Consider the following 19,858-nt stretch of genomic DNA (forward strand, 5'->3'; position numbering starts at 1 on the left):
CATGTAACACGAAGAAAAAGCACAGAAACGAATGTTATGAAATGTATGCATAAATTTTAAATAAGATTTAGAGTCTTCAATCAAGATCATTTATAAAAATGTTTTACTAATTGACATGACATCATTCTACACTCTGAAGACGCTTTGTGCGGTTTGAACTGTGGCTTTGATTATGATATACACAGAGGCATGGGCAAGGTGGGTAATTCTTTAATTAACCTTTGGAGACGGAGAGGAAAAAACTACAAACTTAAATCGTTTTGAAGTAACAGGAGGTGACCAGCAAATCATTTAATATTTATTCGTTTGATGAGATATCGGCGCTTCTGATTGGTCGAAAAATTTCTTTGATACCTGCATCAATAAAATTTTAGCCGGATCTACTTTTCTCAACTGTTCTGATCTAACACTATTTATAGAACGGGAATTTCCAAGATAAACACTGTCAACAAAATGTAAAGTTGTGTCTGTTTTATTGTCAGCAAACAAAATGCAACCTTGTTAATATAAAAACTTGAAAGTTTAACCTTCAAAAATAAACAAAACACATTATTTGATTCACGAAATAGAAAATTAAGCGTCTTCTCACGATTTCGTCTGCTTGAGATCAATCAACATTTACAGCGAGGCTGGCTGTTCCTTTTCCAGGAATATCATAACGAACATATAGGCCTATAAACTTTCACGTTAACACTGCTGTTCAAATTTGGTAACGATCATTTTTAAATTTACACACGTACATGATCGGTCATCAGAATAAGCGTCGTAAAGAAAAGCTATGAGTAATGCATCAACTCCTTCGGCGCATTCCAAGCGGCAGATATACCATTTAAGTACATCACTGGCTATCTAGTTACCACAACGTTTACAAAAGTCGCTTACAAATACTATTCTTTGTCGACATATCAGCTATTTTCATCCACGATCGCCTTTCCTTGGATGGTTATGTCCAGTTGCATATTCCAGCAATCTCACATGAAAACTAGTTTTAATTCGAGTTTTTCTGCACAGTGAATAATATCACAAGCTATCGCATGCATTTTCCTTTCGTTTTCAATTCAGCCGGTTCAGATTTTAACTCACTATTTGTGTTTAATCCGTTAAATTCAGCTCAATAGCTCTGCATCAGCTGAAGGCGCATCCATTTTGAATATTGTTGCTGTTGTTGTTTTGTATTCATACGTGCCGCTTCATTTACATTATTTACATTTTTGATCAATGACACTTCACATTTTTTTATTTGAAAATGTTTTATTAAATGATAAGAAATAATGCTACGCGCATTGATGAAGTTTTCCGGTCAATTTTTTCTTTGATACGTCGATCAATAGAACAATTATTATCTTCATTTTTTAATACATTAAAGTATTATTAAGTTGTTATTTTGATGGCAGAAACAATAAATGCACTCTTAAATAAATATGTGTTAAAGAGGTTCGCTCCTTTCTTTTTGGGTAATTATTTAATGTCACCTCTTATCTAAAAAAAATTCATCATATATTAAATCTATTTGTATATCCATATTTCACAATGCCAAATAAACCATATTGAATAAAATTGTTAAAAGAAAATTTAATATTTTCACAGTTTAGTAAGGGACTATATTTTGTGGCAGGGCGTTTTCAAGAAAAAATGAGGAAGTTTCATAACTCAATAGTTTAGAGTACTGTTACTTTAGCCTCCTAATTTCCAGCACAGACTAAACATCCATATAGTTTGGTTTCTCCAAACTTTTGTACCAATCTTTACATTTGTAGTTGTATTCATTATGTACGGGCATTTGAAGCCATCAGTAAAGCAAGGTTTTTTTTTTTAAACTTTGACTTGGATATTACTTTTCAGTCACTACATGTGTTCAACTTCATACTGTATTGAAATCATAACTAAAGAGTAGTTCAAACTATACATATTAGTTTTATTTCTTCAAATAATCTAGTTCCTTGCCAAATTTTAGCAATAATTTCAAGAAAATTATCATTTCTGTTTTGGACCCCATATTTCCAAAAAATGGCATGTGCCATAGGTCACAAATAAGATTAAAAATCGAACCAAGCGACCATCATATGAGCTGTCGAATGCGGTATGTTTTGTTTGAAGTAATTAATGACCTGTGAACCAGAATTAAATAATACATTAATTTATTATTTGGGAGTGTATCTGTAATTTATAAGTTTTGAATAGATTTATGAACTTTAAGTTTGCTCTTCATTTGAAAGAAAATCAAAGTACTGAAAGTACTGTTAGACGTTGGGGCATATTGCATGATAATTATTGTTGTCGAAAATCCACAGCCAGTATCTCATACATGTACTAATACTTAACGCTCACTCGCACAACTAGTCGTGAGTTTTATACATAGATAATTCTGTGGAAATCGTAGTTGTGATCACAATCCACACTTTACAAATGTTGTGTCTCTTTATCGTCATCTTTTGGGGGAAACCCATAGATTTATCACAGTAGCCTTTTTAATATAGAATGTTGTATCTATATGTTTGTATCTATTATAATGTTTGTATCTATATCAGTTGACATTAAAGCTCCGTTTTCGGTAATACTTGTACTAAATGTATGTATTTTTATTGCCCCAGAATGACTCATTAAATATTTGCGTTGCCATCACATATTGAATGAATAAATCAAATCAAAAGCGATTTCATCACAGTTCGCCTAAATATTTGATTGTATAAAAAGGGGAATTTTGGGTTTTTTTCTTTTGACCTTTGGGTTGACCCTGCAAAGGGAAACACCTTTTGAAAAGTGTGGATTGGACTATTGTGCTTTAAAGATATTGTAGATTTCTCAAAGTAACAAATAAAGTTTTGGTATAATAAAATACTTATCAGGTTTTAACTAACTATATGGGCATACATGAAGTATGTTTATTGTCCCTCTCGACAGCATTTTCCCTCAATTTTTTTCTCGGGGAAAAAGTTGCAGTCTCATGGACCATCACACTTGCTTTTGTCCTCATAGTCAGTTAATACATTTAGGTGTAAAGAAAACGGATTGGTTTACAAGAACATGATTGATAAAACTGGCATTGCTTTTGGAATGCACGTCATCATGAAACAGAAGAGTCAATCTGTATTTTATCTTCTAATTTATTATTGGATTATTTCCATTTGCTCACAACGAAAGTGAATAAAAATTTGAAAAAAAAAAATCATACAATATTCAGTCGCGGCAGTTTCATTAATCAACGTTTAAAGTACATTTGCCCTATTATATTTAGCTATAGATTTATTCAAATCATTTGAATGAATTTGGGAAAGTCACATGTATATTTTATCGCTTGTCAATACACTTTAACACGCATAATTAACTTGCTACATTAAACTTTTCTAGTAAACTTACAACAAATATTGATTAAATATTCCAAATTAGTTTTGAAAAACACCAAACAAACAAAATCCAAGTTGAACGCATGTTTTCCTGACAGTACAGCTGTGTATATAAATTTCATTTTATTCTTTGCATGTACTATACAATAGATCTAGGGTTCGCAAATCCCGGCAATATTTCCGGAGAGCTATAGTTCTGTAGCTCAGCAGAATACTACAGTCATCTATGAAGCACATTTTTTGCCTTCATACTTTATTATTTATCGCAAATATAACATGTGTGTATACGCTAAGGCCGATGTAGCATTTCGTTGAGAGGTGACACTTTCTAACCGGTGTGTATTTCGATTGGAATATTGCATGAGTTGAACCGATTGTTTTTTCTCACAAAAAAAGCTAGCGTTTGCTGCAAATTAGAGATACACGAGCTGACACGCCGTGAAATCCATAAGTCTTAGACGTTTTACAGCATATGTCTTTAATTCCTTATTTGCTTAAAAAATCTGAACTGAAAATCTTTGAAACATCGTGAAATGTGGTTTGTTTATACATATAAAATGGCGACTCGATTTGCATGTGAATTTTACACGATCGATCGATTAGCGTGTGTGAGAGAAAGTCAGCAGCAAGTAAAGCGTCAACATAAGTAGTAAATATTGTCTGATAAATATTGGGGTGCCTGTAATAAAATTAATGTTCCTACAAACTGAGTGGGTTACAAAATAAGGTAAATCACAGGTCAGTCCAAAATTAAGCACATTTGTATCGTAAATTTCAAGTTTTTTGTATGTTTGAAAACAGATGCACACTTGAAGAAGAAAGTGTGCCATTGATCGGTTGAAGTTCAATAAACTGTAATTTATGTAATTTTCATTGTCAGTATCTGTTGTGAATTCTTTGGAATAAGCTACAGCAAAATAAATATTCTACCTCAACTAAAATTAATGCGTTGAAAATGACTTAATTTATCGATGAAGCATAATTGCTGAAATATGAAATGGAAAAAGTTTTTAAATAGTGTGTTTCTGACAATTGTTTACATCATAAAAAAAACAAGAAGCGAGTATTGTGAGATCTCTTAACCAATTATCGCAGTGATATAGTTTATACAGTCCTGATACAGAGTTTAAGGGTAACGGCTCATTTAAAATAAAACACAATTTCATAAATTATTTAAATATATGTACAAAATAGCAGCTATAATGCTTAAAGTATCTGATAATATTAAAATTAGTTTTCATACTTAAATCGACAGATAGATAAAACATTGCCTGTAACACTGCATATACCTAACATAGTTATCGTTCCTTAACCGCTAGGGTCCCCGTGAGATATACTCTTCCGGTCAGGACGGTAGCAATAGACCGTGGTTATTTATAGCCACAGTTTAAAAATCAGTCAGAAAAAATTACTTCTATACATTCAAGATCTAAAATTAAAAAACTGAAAGTTCTATGATTACGTAGAGTTGTGAATAACGACCTTACCAATCACACACGATATTGAATTATCAGTTTTTGATATAGCTCAGCAACAAAATCTACTTGAATTGGTATTTGACAAATATTGAAAGAGCCCCAGAATTGGGTTTTGAAATAAAATATGTGGTTTTTGTGCCGTTGTGTTCTTTGTACAGTAATATATTTGTCAATGTTTGAATTCATCTTTATAATGAAATATGCCCATGTGTACATTGAGATTATATTAAAAAATTTGATAATTTAACATGACTTCTCTTTTTAGTTTATGGCCATGACGAAGCGCCCAGTACGAACCTGATATTTGCCAAAAGTCCGCCAAAAAGTACTAACAATTTATCATGTAGATAACGCATTTGTTTTTGGCTCACCTGAGCTGAAAGCTCAAGTGGGCTTTTCTGATCACTCTTTGTCCGGCGTCCGTCTGTCTGTCTGTCCGTCTGTAAACTTTTTACATTTTCAACTTCTTTTCCAGAACTACTGGGCCAATTTCAACCAAATTTAGCACAAAGCATCATTTGGTGAATAAAATTCAAGTTTGTTTAAATAAGGGCCAGGTCCTTTGTTAGTATTTTTCAAAAATCTTCTCTAAAACCATTTGACCAGGTAAACTGAAATTTGTGTGGAAGCATCCTCAGTTAGGGTAAATTCAAGTTTTTTCAAATCATTACCCCTGGGGGTAGGGGTGAGGGAACAATGGGGAGCCAAATTTTTACACATGAATAAATAATGTAAATCTATAAAAATCTTTTTCTCAGAAACCAATTAGGCAAGAAACATGAAACATGTGTGGAAGCATCCTCAGGTAGGTAGATACAAGTTCGTTCAAATACTGATCCCCAGGGGTCGGGCCACATTGAGGATCCAATTCAACAAAGGAATTTTAATTATTCACAAAAACTGAAATGTTATAATATATGGTTTTACTTATATGCAAGCATGTTGACATATTTATGATTCTTTAAAATTGTTGAGACCTTGGCCCCTGGACGATTCTTGTGCCTCACAAGGGGTTCAAAGTTCAACATACATTTACTGGGTATATCCCATATATCATTACTTATTAGGTTTGTTACTGACTGTTTACAGAAAGTTGTGGGGTCGGTAAAGTCCATAGAAGGCGCGGCTCCGCCTCACCTTCTATGGACTTTACCGACCCCACAACTTTCTGTAAACAGTCAGTAACAAACCTAATAAGTGTTTTGTATTGTCGACGACCTAAAGTTTGATATGTAAACAAACAAACGAGAATATGTAACAATTAAATTCATAGCTTAATTCTCTTAAGTTTTTACCATCCTCGTCTGTCGTCTGTGCACACCTGGATGTCATATGTAGGATCATAATATTACGTTACGGGCAAAGGTGGGGGGGGGGGGGGTCCTCTAAATATTTGGGGGCTTAAAAATTAAAGGTATGGTTGAACGTTTGTGTAAAACATCTATTCAAATAACGTTACGTCCGCCATGTTGCCGTATAAATTTTGCCGCTTGCCGTTTAAATAAGGCAATCACGTGACGCGATTCATCCAATGACGTCGAGGCATTCTAGTCCGAGGCAAAACAAAAACAACTTTTTAGGATCTTTTGAGAACTGAAATGTTCAATATGTGATATGACTATAAAATCATACTGTCAGAAAAGGGGCTAAATTATAAACATAAGACTATCCAGGGGAATAATTGATTTTATTTATACAGGATATACATGTATTCTACTACATTATCCAGATATTTTGTATATGTCTCCATAAAGCTGATAATATCATGCCTTTTGTTGCTAAGGTGGGCGATGTGGCCAATGGGCCTCTTGTTATAAAAAATGATGTGCTCTTAAAACTGAGAACTCCAACATCACTGTTACTGTCGATTAGAACCTAAAGCATATTTTCAGCTCGGTTCTGCTGCTTCTTTGATTATGAAAAACAATGGCTTATCTGAAAAGCATTTATTAAAAATGCCCGATGATGTTATAATGAACATGAACATGACAATGTGAGACTGCATAAATTTAGTGCATTCATTTTTCTTTTCATATCAAACAAAAAAATTGCGTCTTCATTTCTTTCACATTAACGCATAGATTATTTAAATATCTCCTTCTGTGTACATGATACTCTTTATGCCTAGTAAATACGTCTGTTTCGTCACAGGTCCATCATTCTTGTGCAACACCTGCGGCAGAGGCTTTCGATCAAGACAGGAGTTAACTGACCATGTGAAAATAAAGCATGGTGCTACAAAGTTTCAATGTACTGCGTGTTTTAAAGGCCTCTCGACCAAAACTCATTATACGTCACATATGCAGAATCATTTGAACGTAAGAAATTCCGCTGTATATCATAAAACAAATTATTCTTTTGACTTCATATACATGTACAATTTAATCGTTAAAGTCAGGGTATATAGATATATATTTTTCAAACTTACAATGAACTCATATAAAACTCATTGAATAATAAATAATATTTTCATCTGTTTCAGGAAAAGATGTATCCATGTGACCAGTGTGGCTCAAGCTTTGTACATAAGAAGGATCTGGTGAACCATATAAATGCCAAACATGATCTGAAAAAGTTATCTTGCACATACTGTAGCAAGTCGTTTTCCTATGACAGAGCATTGAAACGACATATTCGTGGTGTACATGAGAAACAAGTTTTTGTATGTCAATATTGTTCAAAAAGATTTGGTTACTATGACAATTTAAAGAGACACGTGAAAAATATTCATAAACAATAGGAGCCTGAATCTCTAGCAATATCATTTTATGAAAACACATTGTGTTGTGAAAAAAAATAAATCTTCATCGTTCTTTTATAGCTCAGGTATCTTTTGGTGGATCCATATGAATAGAAAAGTCGATTGATTTTGATATTCATTTTGAAATCAATGTTCGGGAAAATGTATTCATAGTGTACGTTTTTAATCAAGAAACTTTCAGATTATAAATTATGCATTTTATTTTATGTTTAATCTACCTCAATTTTTCTTTCTTGATAATCGATGTTCCTGTTTAATACATTGTGGTTTTCAAATCACTATTATTCCTCTCTGAAACTGATGCTGTCGTATGAATTATTTTTAGCGTGTTTTGAAAGAGTTATATAATTGATTCCAAAATAATACTTTCTTGAGGATAGAGTATATGATAAATATATGTATATCATCGTAAAAGTAGCCATAAATGAAGAACCAAATCATTGTAATTATGATTAAATGGCGTTATGAGAAATATTCAATGTTATTTTTCTTTTTTGTTAATCAGACAGACCTTTCTGATATCGAATGTAAGATTGAAAACTCTTCAAAACGCAACATACTGTTGTTAAATTATTGGTTTCGATCATAACTAAAACTTAAGATCATGCAAGGAACATTTTCTGCTTTTCTTTTATGATTAGAGCATTTTCTTCTTGTTTTAAGAATTTTGTAAACAGGATGAGATCTTAAATAAATAGCCGTTTGTGGGAAACTCAACATAATGTTGGAAGTACATGTAGGCAGGGTTATCGTGTTCTCTACATGGTTCAGCTACTACATGACCGGAATCGTCCACGAGCTTTTAATTAAGATTTAAATGACCAATCAATAACGTAATTTCAACATGAAAACTTCAGGAAATTTTTTAAAGCATGCGTAGTTCGTTATTTCGTATTGTGAATACTCTTGCGACGTAAACATTTCAAAGAAATATATGCTTTATTTCAATTTAAAAAAACTCAAAAAGGCGTCTTTCAGTATTCCTCAGGATGAAAAGGAACATTTTTATGTGGTTATTGACATTGATTGCTTGTAAATTTGGTAAGTTACATATTTTCTATATCAAGTTTTAATTTTTTTTTAAACATAAGATCCTAAAATATAAATATCACTTTAATTAACCTATAATTGTTTTGGATGCTAGCAACCACACACTGTTTATCGTCATTGTTAAAAAATAACATATTTCAAAAACCCGTGAATATTTTGAAACGAAATTTACAATATTTGCATTGTGATGTGCACGCTTAATTAGATACTTTAAAAAGTTGTCGTTTTTAAACCTAATTTTTAAAAAATATATGATACATGTATAAATTTAAAATATAAAATGCGTATTATTAGTTTTTTGTTTTGCTGTTTCTAAACTGTCCTTAAAGGGACCTAGACACGAATTAGATGAACATTTTTATATTTAATTTTTTTGTATCAAATGATTTATTTGTATATGTTAAATGATTCACCAAAATTTCAATGCTTGAAATCAAGTTACAAGCGAGATATTGAGGAAAGAAGACAGTGTCACGTAAACAAAGCTCGAGTCTTATATTTGTTTACAAATAATGTAAAATAAAGAAATTATCATTTCTTTAACAAAATAACTTGTGGCAACAAGATGAACTGATTTAATTTGTTCCTAAATATTTTTATCAACAGCAAAATGCAACATTAGAGTGAAACTTATTCAAAAAACAACGCATATGCAAACAATAACAAGACTCGAGTTTTGTTTACAAAACAAAGAATTCTAACCTCTGTAACTTGCTTGTAGCTCATATTTGACTTTCAGTTTTTGACAAGCATTAAAAAACAACAATATTAACCATTATAGACAATAAAAATGAAAAAATAAATTTTAAAAAATTTGAGCTCAAATCGTGTCCAAGTCCCTTTGATTAAATAAGTTATTAAAGTAAGTTGAATGTGCCAAAATGTTATTTTTATTTTATATTTTTAAAATTTTTGTAAACTTGTAGCCCACAGTAAAAGCTACGCGTTCTCGAAGAACTTGCTTTATAGCGATGCGGTGCCGAGTTCGGGTCTGAATGTTCAAAAACGGGTGTTAACACAACTAGAATGTGCTAGATTGTGTGGGCAAGAAGTGACCTGTCAAACCTTCTTCTACAAACCACTGGACGGAGTGTGTTCTCTTTACAATCATCCCCTCCTTGAGTATACCCCTGTCATCTTTGAGGAAGGTGTGGAAATATACACGATGAAAGGTTTGTTGCTTGTTCGCAAGCATTTTTTTCATCAAATATTTCTTGAAATACGAAATAAAATTCTTTGGATACCTTTGATATTTATAAATCTTTCTAATGTGACCTATTTGTTAGAACATCAGTTTTTCGATTTCAAGAAAATCAAAACACGAGGAACTTGTTTTTATCTCATTTTATCTTTAGATAGATAGATTTACACCTTTGAAGACAAGTTTATACATTGTTTTAACTTGTCTAAATAGCAATGCCTATTTCTATGGTATCTGAATATCCATGAGGGCAGAAATTCAAAATGTACATGTCATTGTATGTGGATATTGATTAAAAGATTGAAAAACATCCTCAAATCGGTAATAACGAAGAAATTGCCTAATTATTCTCTGCCGGTAAACAAAAATAATAGTACCAAGTTACTTCGACATGACTGTTTATTTATCATTTTCACTAACTATGTTTGATGATTACTTGTATTTTTTTTTGAAATATGAGAGTTTGTTTTTAATTTCAGAACACTATTTCAACATTTCAGGATAAATTAACAATTATTAGTACGATGGTTGAGTGTATAATGTCAAAGAATAGTAAGAAACATTCAAGGCCGTGTCAATGGGTTTGGATTTTAAACCACAGCTATATTTTTGTCGATAATTTTAAGGTATAACCGCTGACCACTGTGTTTAGTAATTAAACTCATCAATAACTAATAATATAATTGTATTGTAGTTCTTGGTAAATTAATGTTTATATTCATCGAATTGATTTTATGATTAACTGGTATAAATATTTGAAATACTAATGAATTCTTGAATGATAATTCTAATTAATGTCTCTCGATGTGCTAATTACTTTCTTTTATTTACACTGTATTTCAGGTTGTCAATTTTCAGATTTTACAATGTATAGAGAAGGTGGTATATGCATTAGTATTTTCTCTGCGGAAAATATGACATCATTGTATGCCAGCACAGCGTGTAATCACCGAGGCGGAGAACTGATATCATTAGACACTGACGGAAAGATACAGTTTTTAAAAACATACTTGCTCCAATACTGTGAGTTTTTCATGTTTTTATTACGAAAGAGAACAACAAATTAAAATTGATAGAACACACACACTAGTGGTGACCAGGTTACCTTTTTTTCTTTGTATTGTAGTTAAGTGGACAACACCAGTCTTGATTGGACTTGACAATTCGGATGGATGGAAATGGTCCAACAATGTATCTTTGACATACAGTTCTCTCTTGCAATATCAGCTCAACAGTTATGATGCACAAATGCACCTATGTCCCGACAACTACTGTGGAGTTCTTAGAATCTCTCCCACAGAATCACTGTTGTTTGATCAGTGCTGTAGTAACATAAGACCGCTCTCGGTGTGTTCGATGTCCACAACATTGTAAACGGCTGATGTTAATTAAACATTTTAAGAAGGCCGGATGGTCGTGGTCAGTTTTAGACTATATTGACCTCCTTGAGACGGAGAGCTCTATATAAAGTTAAAACGTTTTTGTTGTGTTTGTTATATCTTGTTAAACCGAGTCCAGAAAATCTCCTATTGTCCTGCAACCCCCCAGTAAATTACCTGTAGCTCCGATAGGTTCTACTTATATGCATATGCGGCTTGAAGTGATATACTGGACTGCTGTAGAAAATTGGGATGAACTCAAACTCACAGAAACACAATAGGAGAGGGAGAAACACAGCTACTTGCTCCTCCAATCTCACGGGAAATTAACCACCTTTCTCGTGCAAACTGCACAGAATATATGTATGAAAATTGAAATCCTTAGATCCAAAATCGAAGAAAAAGGTCTGGCAGTAAAAACGACCTATTGCACGACTTTTAAAAACATAAATGCACTGTTTAATCCTACAGAAACCGCGCCACCTGCTACCGTTGATGTTATTTATCCTTCAAACTATATAAATGAAATAAAATAAAAAGAAATAGTTTGATGATATTCGTGCATTTTACGAAGTTGTTGCAATTTTGGCTACGATGAATGTAATTGAATAAATAACGTATGCAAGTTGAGATCAAATTAGAGGTAAAAAAAAAAAACTTTGTACCGGTGCATCGGTGGCTCGAACCTTTAGCTTTAGGTAGTAAGTGGAGCCACTAAGCCAAGCATTTCGTTGAACGGCTTTGCGTTATATTAACACTTCAAGACTTATTTTTGTTTATATAATAGGCAGATTTATGGTACGAATGAAATAATTCCGGAAAATTAAGCGTTATCGAATATTGCCGAGGATTGGAGATCGTTAACTTATTTAATAGTGCCAGGTTAATGAAGTGAAGCAGAACGATCGAAAAAAAATAATCACAAGCAATGGAGAGACAAAATGTTTTAGGCAAGTATAAGCCGAAAACTGACCATTCGGTCAGAGGTTATACTGTCCTCAGCGCTGCCACACCTCGTACTGTACAATATCTGACAGAATAGACAGTTTTCGGCTTTTAACCGGTACATATAATAGGAAAATGATAAATGTTAAAACTACAATAGTTGGGTTGCATCTTTACTGAATAGTTTATTGCTAAAATATACTTATACTATTATGGTAGATCTATACTTATACTATTATGGTAGATCTATACTTATACTATTATGGTAGATCTATACTTATGATATTATGGTAGATCTATACTTATACTATTATGGTAGATCTGGGGTAGATTTGCTGACCACTCAGCCTTTTCAAGCAATAAAATACACTATTCAAAACATAGTTCGCTATCGATGACTGTGTGATATAATTCTGCATAAAACAATATGTTTCTACTTCTAAGGAACATTTATCAATAGTACACTCTTGTAATATAAAAATATCAGGCTAATATTCAATGCAAATACTCGTGTACATGTATCTATTTTTGTAGCTGTTGAATCGTTTATGATTTTGTAATGAAAGATTTGTACTTTAAATGAAACTCGTACAGAATTAAACTAGTATTGTCAATTGCACTATTGTTTTCCGTACATATCAACATAAACCAGCTTAGAACCCACTGATTTTGGAAGTCCTCATTTTGTTAACATTTGAATTTAACAGAATGATGTAACTGCACAAGTGCCTAAGTAAAGATTACAACTCAATACCTGACAATTCATTTTTAAAATATTGATATTAATTTTGTAAGGGGAAATCGATTAATTTGTTCATAGTGATTGCTTTGTGTGTGGGGGCTTACTATAAACATACACTCTGTGTGTCCATTACTAAAATTTCTTATGTCATTTACTTTAACGTTTTTGTATATTTTCTTTGTCATAATTGAGTGTAACAATAACTTTGATTTGATCGATTTACGACAACTAACATTGACTTCCTAAAATGGAATTACGTATAATTTATTGTAAGAGCAATTTATTGTCTAAATGATATACTTATAATGTTAATAACAACATGTATTATATTCCTTTAATATTTTCTTTACAACATTTGAAAATGAGGTTTTATTGGGCCTCTACAATGGACTTCTGGATTAGAGATTTCGTTTCAAGTCTTAGAAGTCTTGCAGAAATCAAAGTAACATATTTGAACTCTTTTAAATTAAGTAACGTTACCGTCCATTTCTGTTGAATACGCAGTGCTTTTTGTCTCCTGGTCAAGAAATAAAAAATCCGGAAATGCATATAGTGATTAGCTGCATTTTTGCTTCGCTGGATAGAGTTGACTAGAAAATGTGTTGGAATTTATATATCATCCTGATAGAAAAAGAAAGTAAACAACGTGCCCCCAACGTAGTTTCAATGTTTTATAAAAGTATATGCCATGCAAAAAATACATTGTATCAGATATATAGCCTCTGGAGGACATTTGGAGCTAGATTTTATGTCATCAGCAATATTATAAGGATACGTTCTTGACGTTTTGAAGAGCCATACATAAAACTGATCACACATTAGGTAATCCAATATAATACTACTCTCTGTCAAACAGATAAAAGTGAGAATTTGTTCAATGAAAAAAAGGAGAATTTAATAGAGCATCATTGCCGGTTATTTTGTTGTTGTTAAAGACTGATTTATGAAATTTTAACGGAACGCGAAGAGTCCAGAAATAACATCGCCAGCGTGCGGCGACTGTCCTTGTCTCACGCTCAATAAAATATATGTTCAGAAATAATGAACACAATGCATTGAAATTTTAGACCTGAATCGAAATGGGCAGACATTTCAAAGTACGAACTTTTGATACTTTACGCCCATTTTCACAATTTCATCGCATCTGTAGCATAACTTTTAAATCAACCCTCGTATATTGTACATGGAAATGGGTTTTATTCCAAATAGTAAACACGCCATTCTACTATGAATATGTGAAAAAAAGACCTAATTTGTCATCATTTTTCATCATAAAAGGGTTAAAAATCGTTTTATCTCGAAAATCGTTAAGAACGACGGGTGTAAACAACTTTTATTGGAAAATGACAAATTACTTTCCAGCAAGTATGATGATTTCTGATGACTGCTACAACACTATCTTTAAAAGCAAATTCTTCTTGGTGTGCCTAAGGAAATAAAATCTATTAAGAATTTAAAACAGTCTTCAGCAGGAGATACACAGCAATGCACAGTTAATAAACCGATTAGAGTTTATCACGTTTTCTGTCAAGTTCAAAGTAAATTGCCATACATTACAATGAAATAACTATTGCTTCTCGTTGTTTTATTTCCTGAATTTCACTAGCTGAATCTTAAGATTAAACATTTTTTAACCAACCATGAGTGATTCTTATAAATTACTGCGTGTCATTTACATTCGTTAAACTACAACTCTTGTGGATTTCGTTGTTGAGTTTATTGCGCATTTGTAGACGCAAAATAAGGTATTGTATGAATAACATGAAAAAATACTTTCAAAATAAAATTGCGATTAGTTTTGAAATGAAGAAGTGACGTGAAATTATAAATTATTTTTCACCTTGATACCTTTAATGATATTTTTAAGTTTTCCCTTTTTTAGTTTAAAATCCTTTGATATAGAAATTCAAATCATAAGTAATGACATGATATTTTATTTTGATGGACTATGTTATGTGTAAACATTCATATATTGTAGTAAAAAAAATATGAGGTCATTGATTCTAGGAGAATCCCGCAGTGATAAAATAAAAATTTAAATAAAAATACGCATACACCTACATGTAACAATGCTTGCAGCATACAGAAATGGATTATTCATCATCCATGAAACCTTTCCCTTGATTGAAAGAACTGCGTACCAAAAGACATTGTAAGTTAACCAATGAACTTGGAGTTTTGAAGCAATGAACAAAGTTTTGCTAAATTTGTTTTTACCAAACAACTCATTCTGATTTTAGTAAGAAAATGGTTTACTTGATTTTGTCTACGATAGTATTTGCATATTGCTACCGCAGTAAGTACGAATTCTTTATTTATTATATGCTTAGATTTCCTTTTATGAATTTATTCTTAGCCTATGTTTTCCGTATTTTCCGTTTTTTCGATTATGACAAATAGCACGCGGTGGGTGTGACCGGTCAGCAGAGGATCCCCACTCGTTCATGGTACCTGATCCCACCTATTATTTTTGTAGATGTCCGTGTTTGTTCTGCTTCTGTTATGTATTTTTCTTTTCCATTTTTGATTTTGAAAACTGTTTGTTATCACCACATTTCAGTCTTTCTACATAAAGTTATAAGTCGTATGTTTTAGGTATTGTACAGATATCGTAGATATCTTTTGTCTTTATTTACATCTGCATATTTACTGCAAATAATCGATTTAGGTTTCTGCTGTTGTATTTTAGAAAGTTTCAAATGCAGATTTTTAACAAATCCCTTATGCAAGAAATATCGTCTTAAAAATAAGATAATGTAACATAAATGAAACACATTTTTAAGGCCAGTCTATAAAGTCAAATAGGTCACATGCATACTTTGTAAATAGTTTTTTTTAATTATTTACCTGAGCTTCATTAGATTACGTTATTAAAGTTATACATTTAGTAAAAATTATATTAAAAGTTTTTAAAAAACCTCTTATACGGGTTATGTATTTTTTTCTGCAATGTCGCTACCGTCATATCTCGAATGAATCACCAAAGAGAGCATTTTATTGTTTAAATTAACAAAAATATAAAAAATATGTATTGTAAATATGTGAATTTAAATAGAATGGGGAAAATGTGCTTCCTCGGAAATTGGTATGGCCAATGTTTCCATCTTATGTTGAAAAAAAATTATAAAGTTAAAGTAACGTACGTGCGAGAATTTCCAATAAAAATCCAAATAAAAAAAATGAATTAGATTTTGTCTCGTAGATTTCCAAATCCTGTCGGATGTCATAATTAACATTTTTCTATTCTCAATTATATTTTTGAATGCTGGGGCTGGTGGTTAGATATAATATTGTGATATGAAAATAGGAAAGCAATGAAAAATTAAAAAAAATTGCGGATAAAAATGTTAATTTAAGATAAAACAAATGATTGATATCGAAACTTTTGAATATCATCTTATGCGCAATTAATTGAAGGCGGCCCACTGTAGTTTTCATTATGGATGATTTTGCGCAATCAAGCTAATCAGGTTATACCTTTTGTTGAAATTGTTTTCCTACCATTTATGAAATTAATCACTATAAACACATAAAATATATAGATTTTTTTAATAAAAAGATTATTTAAAACGATTTTTCTGTTGTTTGGTAGGTGAGCATTGCCATTTTTCTTTTTGACAAATGATAGAATGAAGCTTTGTAGGAGAATATATTGGCAATTGACTAAATATTTTTTGGATAAATACACCAGATTTGTTTAAATTGCCCCTAAAAATAGATGGTAGTTTAATATTCATAAAAATTTGCAAATAAGCTAGAGTGGTGTACTTTTCATCAAGTGAAAAAAGGGTTTTGCATTTACGGTTTCAACGTAACCCCCCCCCCCCTCCCCCCTAAAACTGTTCTTGTACTCAATGGATTGTATTGTACTGTCCTATTGAGTGAACAACAATTTCGAAAGCACATCCAACGAATTAAAGTACATACCCCTTCAAATCAGTTTATGTATGCCAAAGTGAATTGAAATTGAAAGCTATCTTTTGTTTCTTGACGTTATCGCCTCCTTTCCATCTACTTCAGGATTGTGGAGTTGATATCTTTTAAATTTGATATATTATTAATGATAAAAAATTAAGATGGTTATATTTATGTTAACGTATGATTCAAACCTTTTAAGAGATTAAAAAAGAGACATATGCTTTTTTGACTGTTATATGTGGTATCCATTTAATAGTTGTTTTAGTGGTTTGTTTGGATTTGGCCCCAGGAAGTAGCATCGTGACATTAATAGGAAATAAGAGGAAACATACAAATAAAAAAAAGAAGAAAGGGAATTATTCTTCAAACAAATATTCTTCACTTCTGAGGATCCCAGTAGACCAAACAATTACAATATTTATCAAAAGGATGAAACTGCACTGTACTTTATCAAAGAAGTACGTTTGACAGAGCATTACATTGCATACGCGTTGTATACAAATGTCTCTACCGGAATGGGACTTAGACACTATTTTTTTTATACTTCTTCTGTTTAGAATTGTTCACTATTTCTTTAAATGTTTTCTATCGAACGATAACTTAGCGGGTTATGTATTTTTTCTGCAATGATCGCTACCTTCATGTTTCGAATGAATCACCAAAGAAAGCATTTCATTGTTTATATTAACATCTTTCTTTTCACTAACTAATAAATTAATAATTAATAAATTAACCATGAAAATTTAGTAAAATGTACTAAATTACTGTTAATGTACATAAGGACGTTAGCTAAAAGAAACAGCCAAATCATCTCATGGGAGACTTTGAGTCTGACATCATTATGATTATTTTGTGCAGTCCGTGATTTTCTTAGGTTGCTGTATTAGGCTTCGACCAATCGATAAGAAGGGCGTGTTAATTTCTGTCCTGTCAGTTTCTTGTCAGTTTTAGCCGCTAAAGAGTTCGACAAATCGATAAATGGAGCATGTAGATTTCAGTCTGGCTGTTTCTATATGGCTATGAATTAAGTATAAGTTTCCGCAAGAAATGGAGGAAATAATACTTGGTAGATGTAAATATACAGGTTATTAATAGTCCGCTCGTAAATGAAAACAAAAACATGGCCCCGAGTTTTAATAGTAAGATGTTCTTTGTAAGATATGTATCTGATTACCTGGCCATTAACACTAAAACTTTAGTTTGCCTGACAAAAGAACAAAAATAGAACAAAACACATATGAAAGTTTTTCAGCAAAATCGTTACCATGCCTCTTTAGCTAAAAAAAAATCTTCCCTTATAAATTTGGTTCTGTGAAAACAGTTTCCCTACACTCCTCATTTTTCGCAAAATATTGTGTCTGTTTATCAGATGTTTCCTCTGAAGTAACTGGATTATACTTTGAAAAAAGCAACATATACGAGGATATCTGACCTCGCTCAGACCTGAATCCAACCAACGGACGGTTCTCCTGCATTGAGTGCGCAAAGTTGTGTGCAGATCAGATGTCTTGTAAGACTTTCTTCCACAAACCCGCAGAGATGATTTGCTATCTTTACAATTATCCATTGATGGAATACACAGAAACATTCCCGGAATCGGGGATTAAGGTTTATAAGATGAAAGGCATGTACCTTATTTAAAAATGACTATAATATTTCTTAAATTAAATTTCCTGGTCAGATGAAGATTATTCTGTAAGAAATAAACATGTACCCTTAAGTGTTCAACTGTTGACATATCTATATTGAAGTACAGCTTACTTGAAAGAAATTAAAATAATTTAGAATAAATAGTACTTTAAATGCTTTCCTGGTGAAATAAGACGTCATATTTTAATTTTGTCAAGGATGTTCTTGGCCTGAATATGATGTATTGAGAGAAATAGGAGTGTGCCTGAAGGTTTAGGAGACAACAAATTCTTCGTTTACGTATGAAACGACAGTGTGTAAAGAAAATGGTGGAGAACTGATATCACTGGAAACTGATCTTAAAATCGATAGCCTTTCATCCTACTTGCTTCTACAGTGTATGTTCTTTATTGTACGTTCTACAATTGCTATAAAATATGCTTAATCTGTTTTTAAAGTTTTATAGTTCGATTCAAAGTATACCGGTACTTTGTAACTTAAAATTGAAAATTACAGACGTGTTTTATTTTCTTGTCTAGTCGGAAGAGGAGTGGCTGTCTCTGTTGGACTTGACAATTCTGCGGGCTGGAAATGGGTCAATGGTCAGCCACTGGACATTAGCCATCCCAATGTGTCCGTTGAGATCAATGAGCATGACAGGAACATGGCTCCTTGTGACAGCAACTATTGCGGAATATTATCTGTTAGTTTTGAGATTGTAAGGATATATGATAACTGCTGCAATAATATTAAGCCCAGGTTTGTGTGTTCCATACCTTTTAGGTAGCGAGAACGACATACATGTAATTGTTTAATTTTATTTCATTGATCATTGTAATTTTCTCTCGTGAATCATAATTTCAAGTTTTCTTGTAATCTTCGATACATTTAGTTTCCAGCAATACTAGCTTCTAGATCGCTATTTGGTTTTTCGTAGTAATCATTCATATTTTAATCATAATCTCATTTTTCATATACGATTTCAAAATACACTAACTAATGATCCAGATGATATTGAAATGTTAAAACTTTATTTAAAAAAAAAGATCAATTGTAAATATATATTACTATACACAACGACTCTGCCATGCTATCCACTTTGAGGCATTTCATTTTCTGTATTTTGCATTTGTATTAGTGGCAAGATGCACATTATTAATACATAATAATGTCCGAATGTGGCTAAATTAGATGAAGACATCAACTATTGTCCCCAGTATGTTGCAGTGCATGCAGTCTCTGTCAATCCCTGTAATGAAAACCATTTACACAAATTTTAGCAATATTGTACTCTTTAGAAATTATTTTGCCGCAAAAAAGTGATGTTGTTACTTAATGTAAACTTTACCTTTATGATGAAAATTCCTCTATCAAAAAATCTGGCAAATGTTTTTTTACGCACGACAGCAAT

At 32.0% G+C, this 19,858-nt stretch overlaps 1 protein-coding gene, 1 long non-coding RNA gene and 1 pseudogene across 2 annotated transcripts; all 3 read left to right on the top strand.

Moving 5' to 3' along the window:
- Positions 1–4,526: 4,526 nt before the first annotated feature.
- Positions 4,527–8,195, top strand: LOC128171432 (uncharacterized). The gene is made up of 3 exons (XR_008242076.1): positions 4,527–5,147; positions 6,974–7,140; positions 7,305–8,195. It is a non-coding gene; the product is annotated as an uncharacterized LOC128171432 (long non-coding RNA).
- A 1,370-nt stretch (positions 8,196–9,565) lies between these two features.
- Positions 9,566–12,771, top strand: LOC128166840 (uncharacterized). The gene is made up of 3 exons (XM_052832259.1): positions 9,566–9,805; positions 10,678–10,857; positions 10,961–12,771. The coding sequence occupies exons 1-3, from the start codon at positions 9,799–9,801 to the stop codon at positions 11,206–11,208; spliced, it is 435 nt and encodes a 144-aa protein (XP_052688219.1). The 5' UTR covers positions 9,566–9,798; the 3' UTR covers positions 11,209–12,771.
- A 5,550-nt stretch (positions 12,772–18,321) lies between these two features.
- Positions 18,322–19,234, top strand: LOC128192623 (uncharacterized; annotated as a pseudogene).
- The last annotated feature ends 624 nt before the right edge of the window (positions 19,235–19,858 follow it).

Source organism: Crassostrea angulata, chromosome 1, assembly GCF_025612915.1.
Source record: "Crassostrea angulata isolate pt1a10 chromosome 1, ASM2561291v2, whole genome shotgun sequence".
Taxonomy (NCBI): Eukaryota; Metazoa; Mollusca; class Bivalvia; order Ostreida; family Ostreidae; genus Magallana; species Magallana angulata.

Coding starts and splice junctions, on each gene's coding strand:
- LOC128166840 (XM_052832259.1), top strand. Junction 10,858..10,960: donor AACATACTTGCTCCAATACT/GTGAGTTTTTCA, acceptor TTTGTATTGTAG/TTAAGTGGACAACACCAGTC.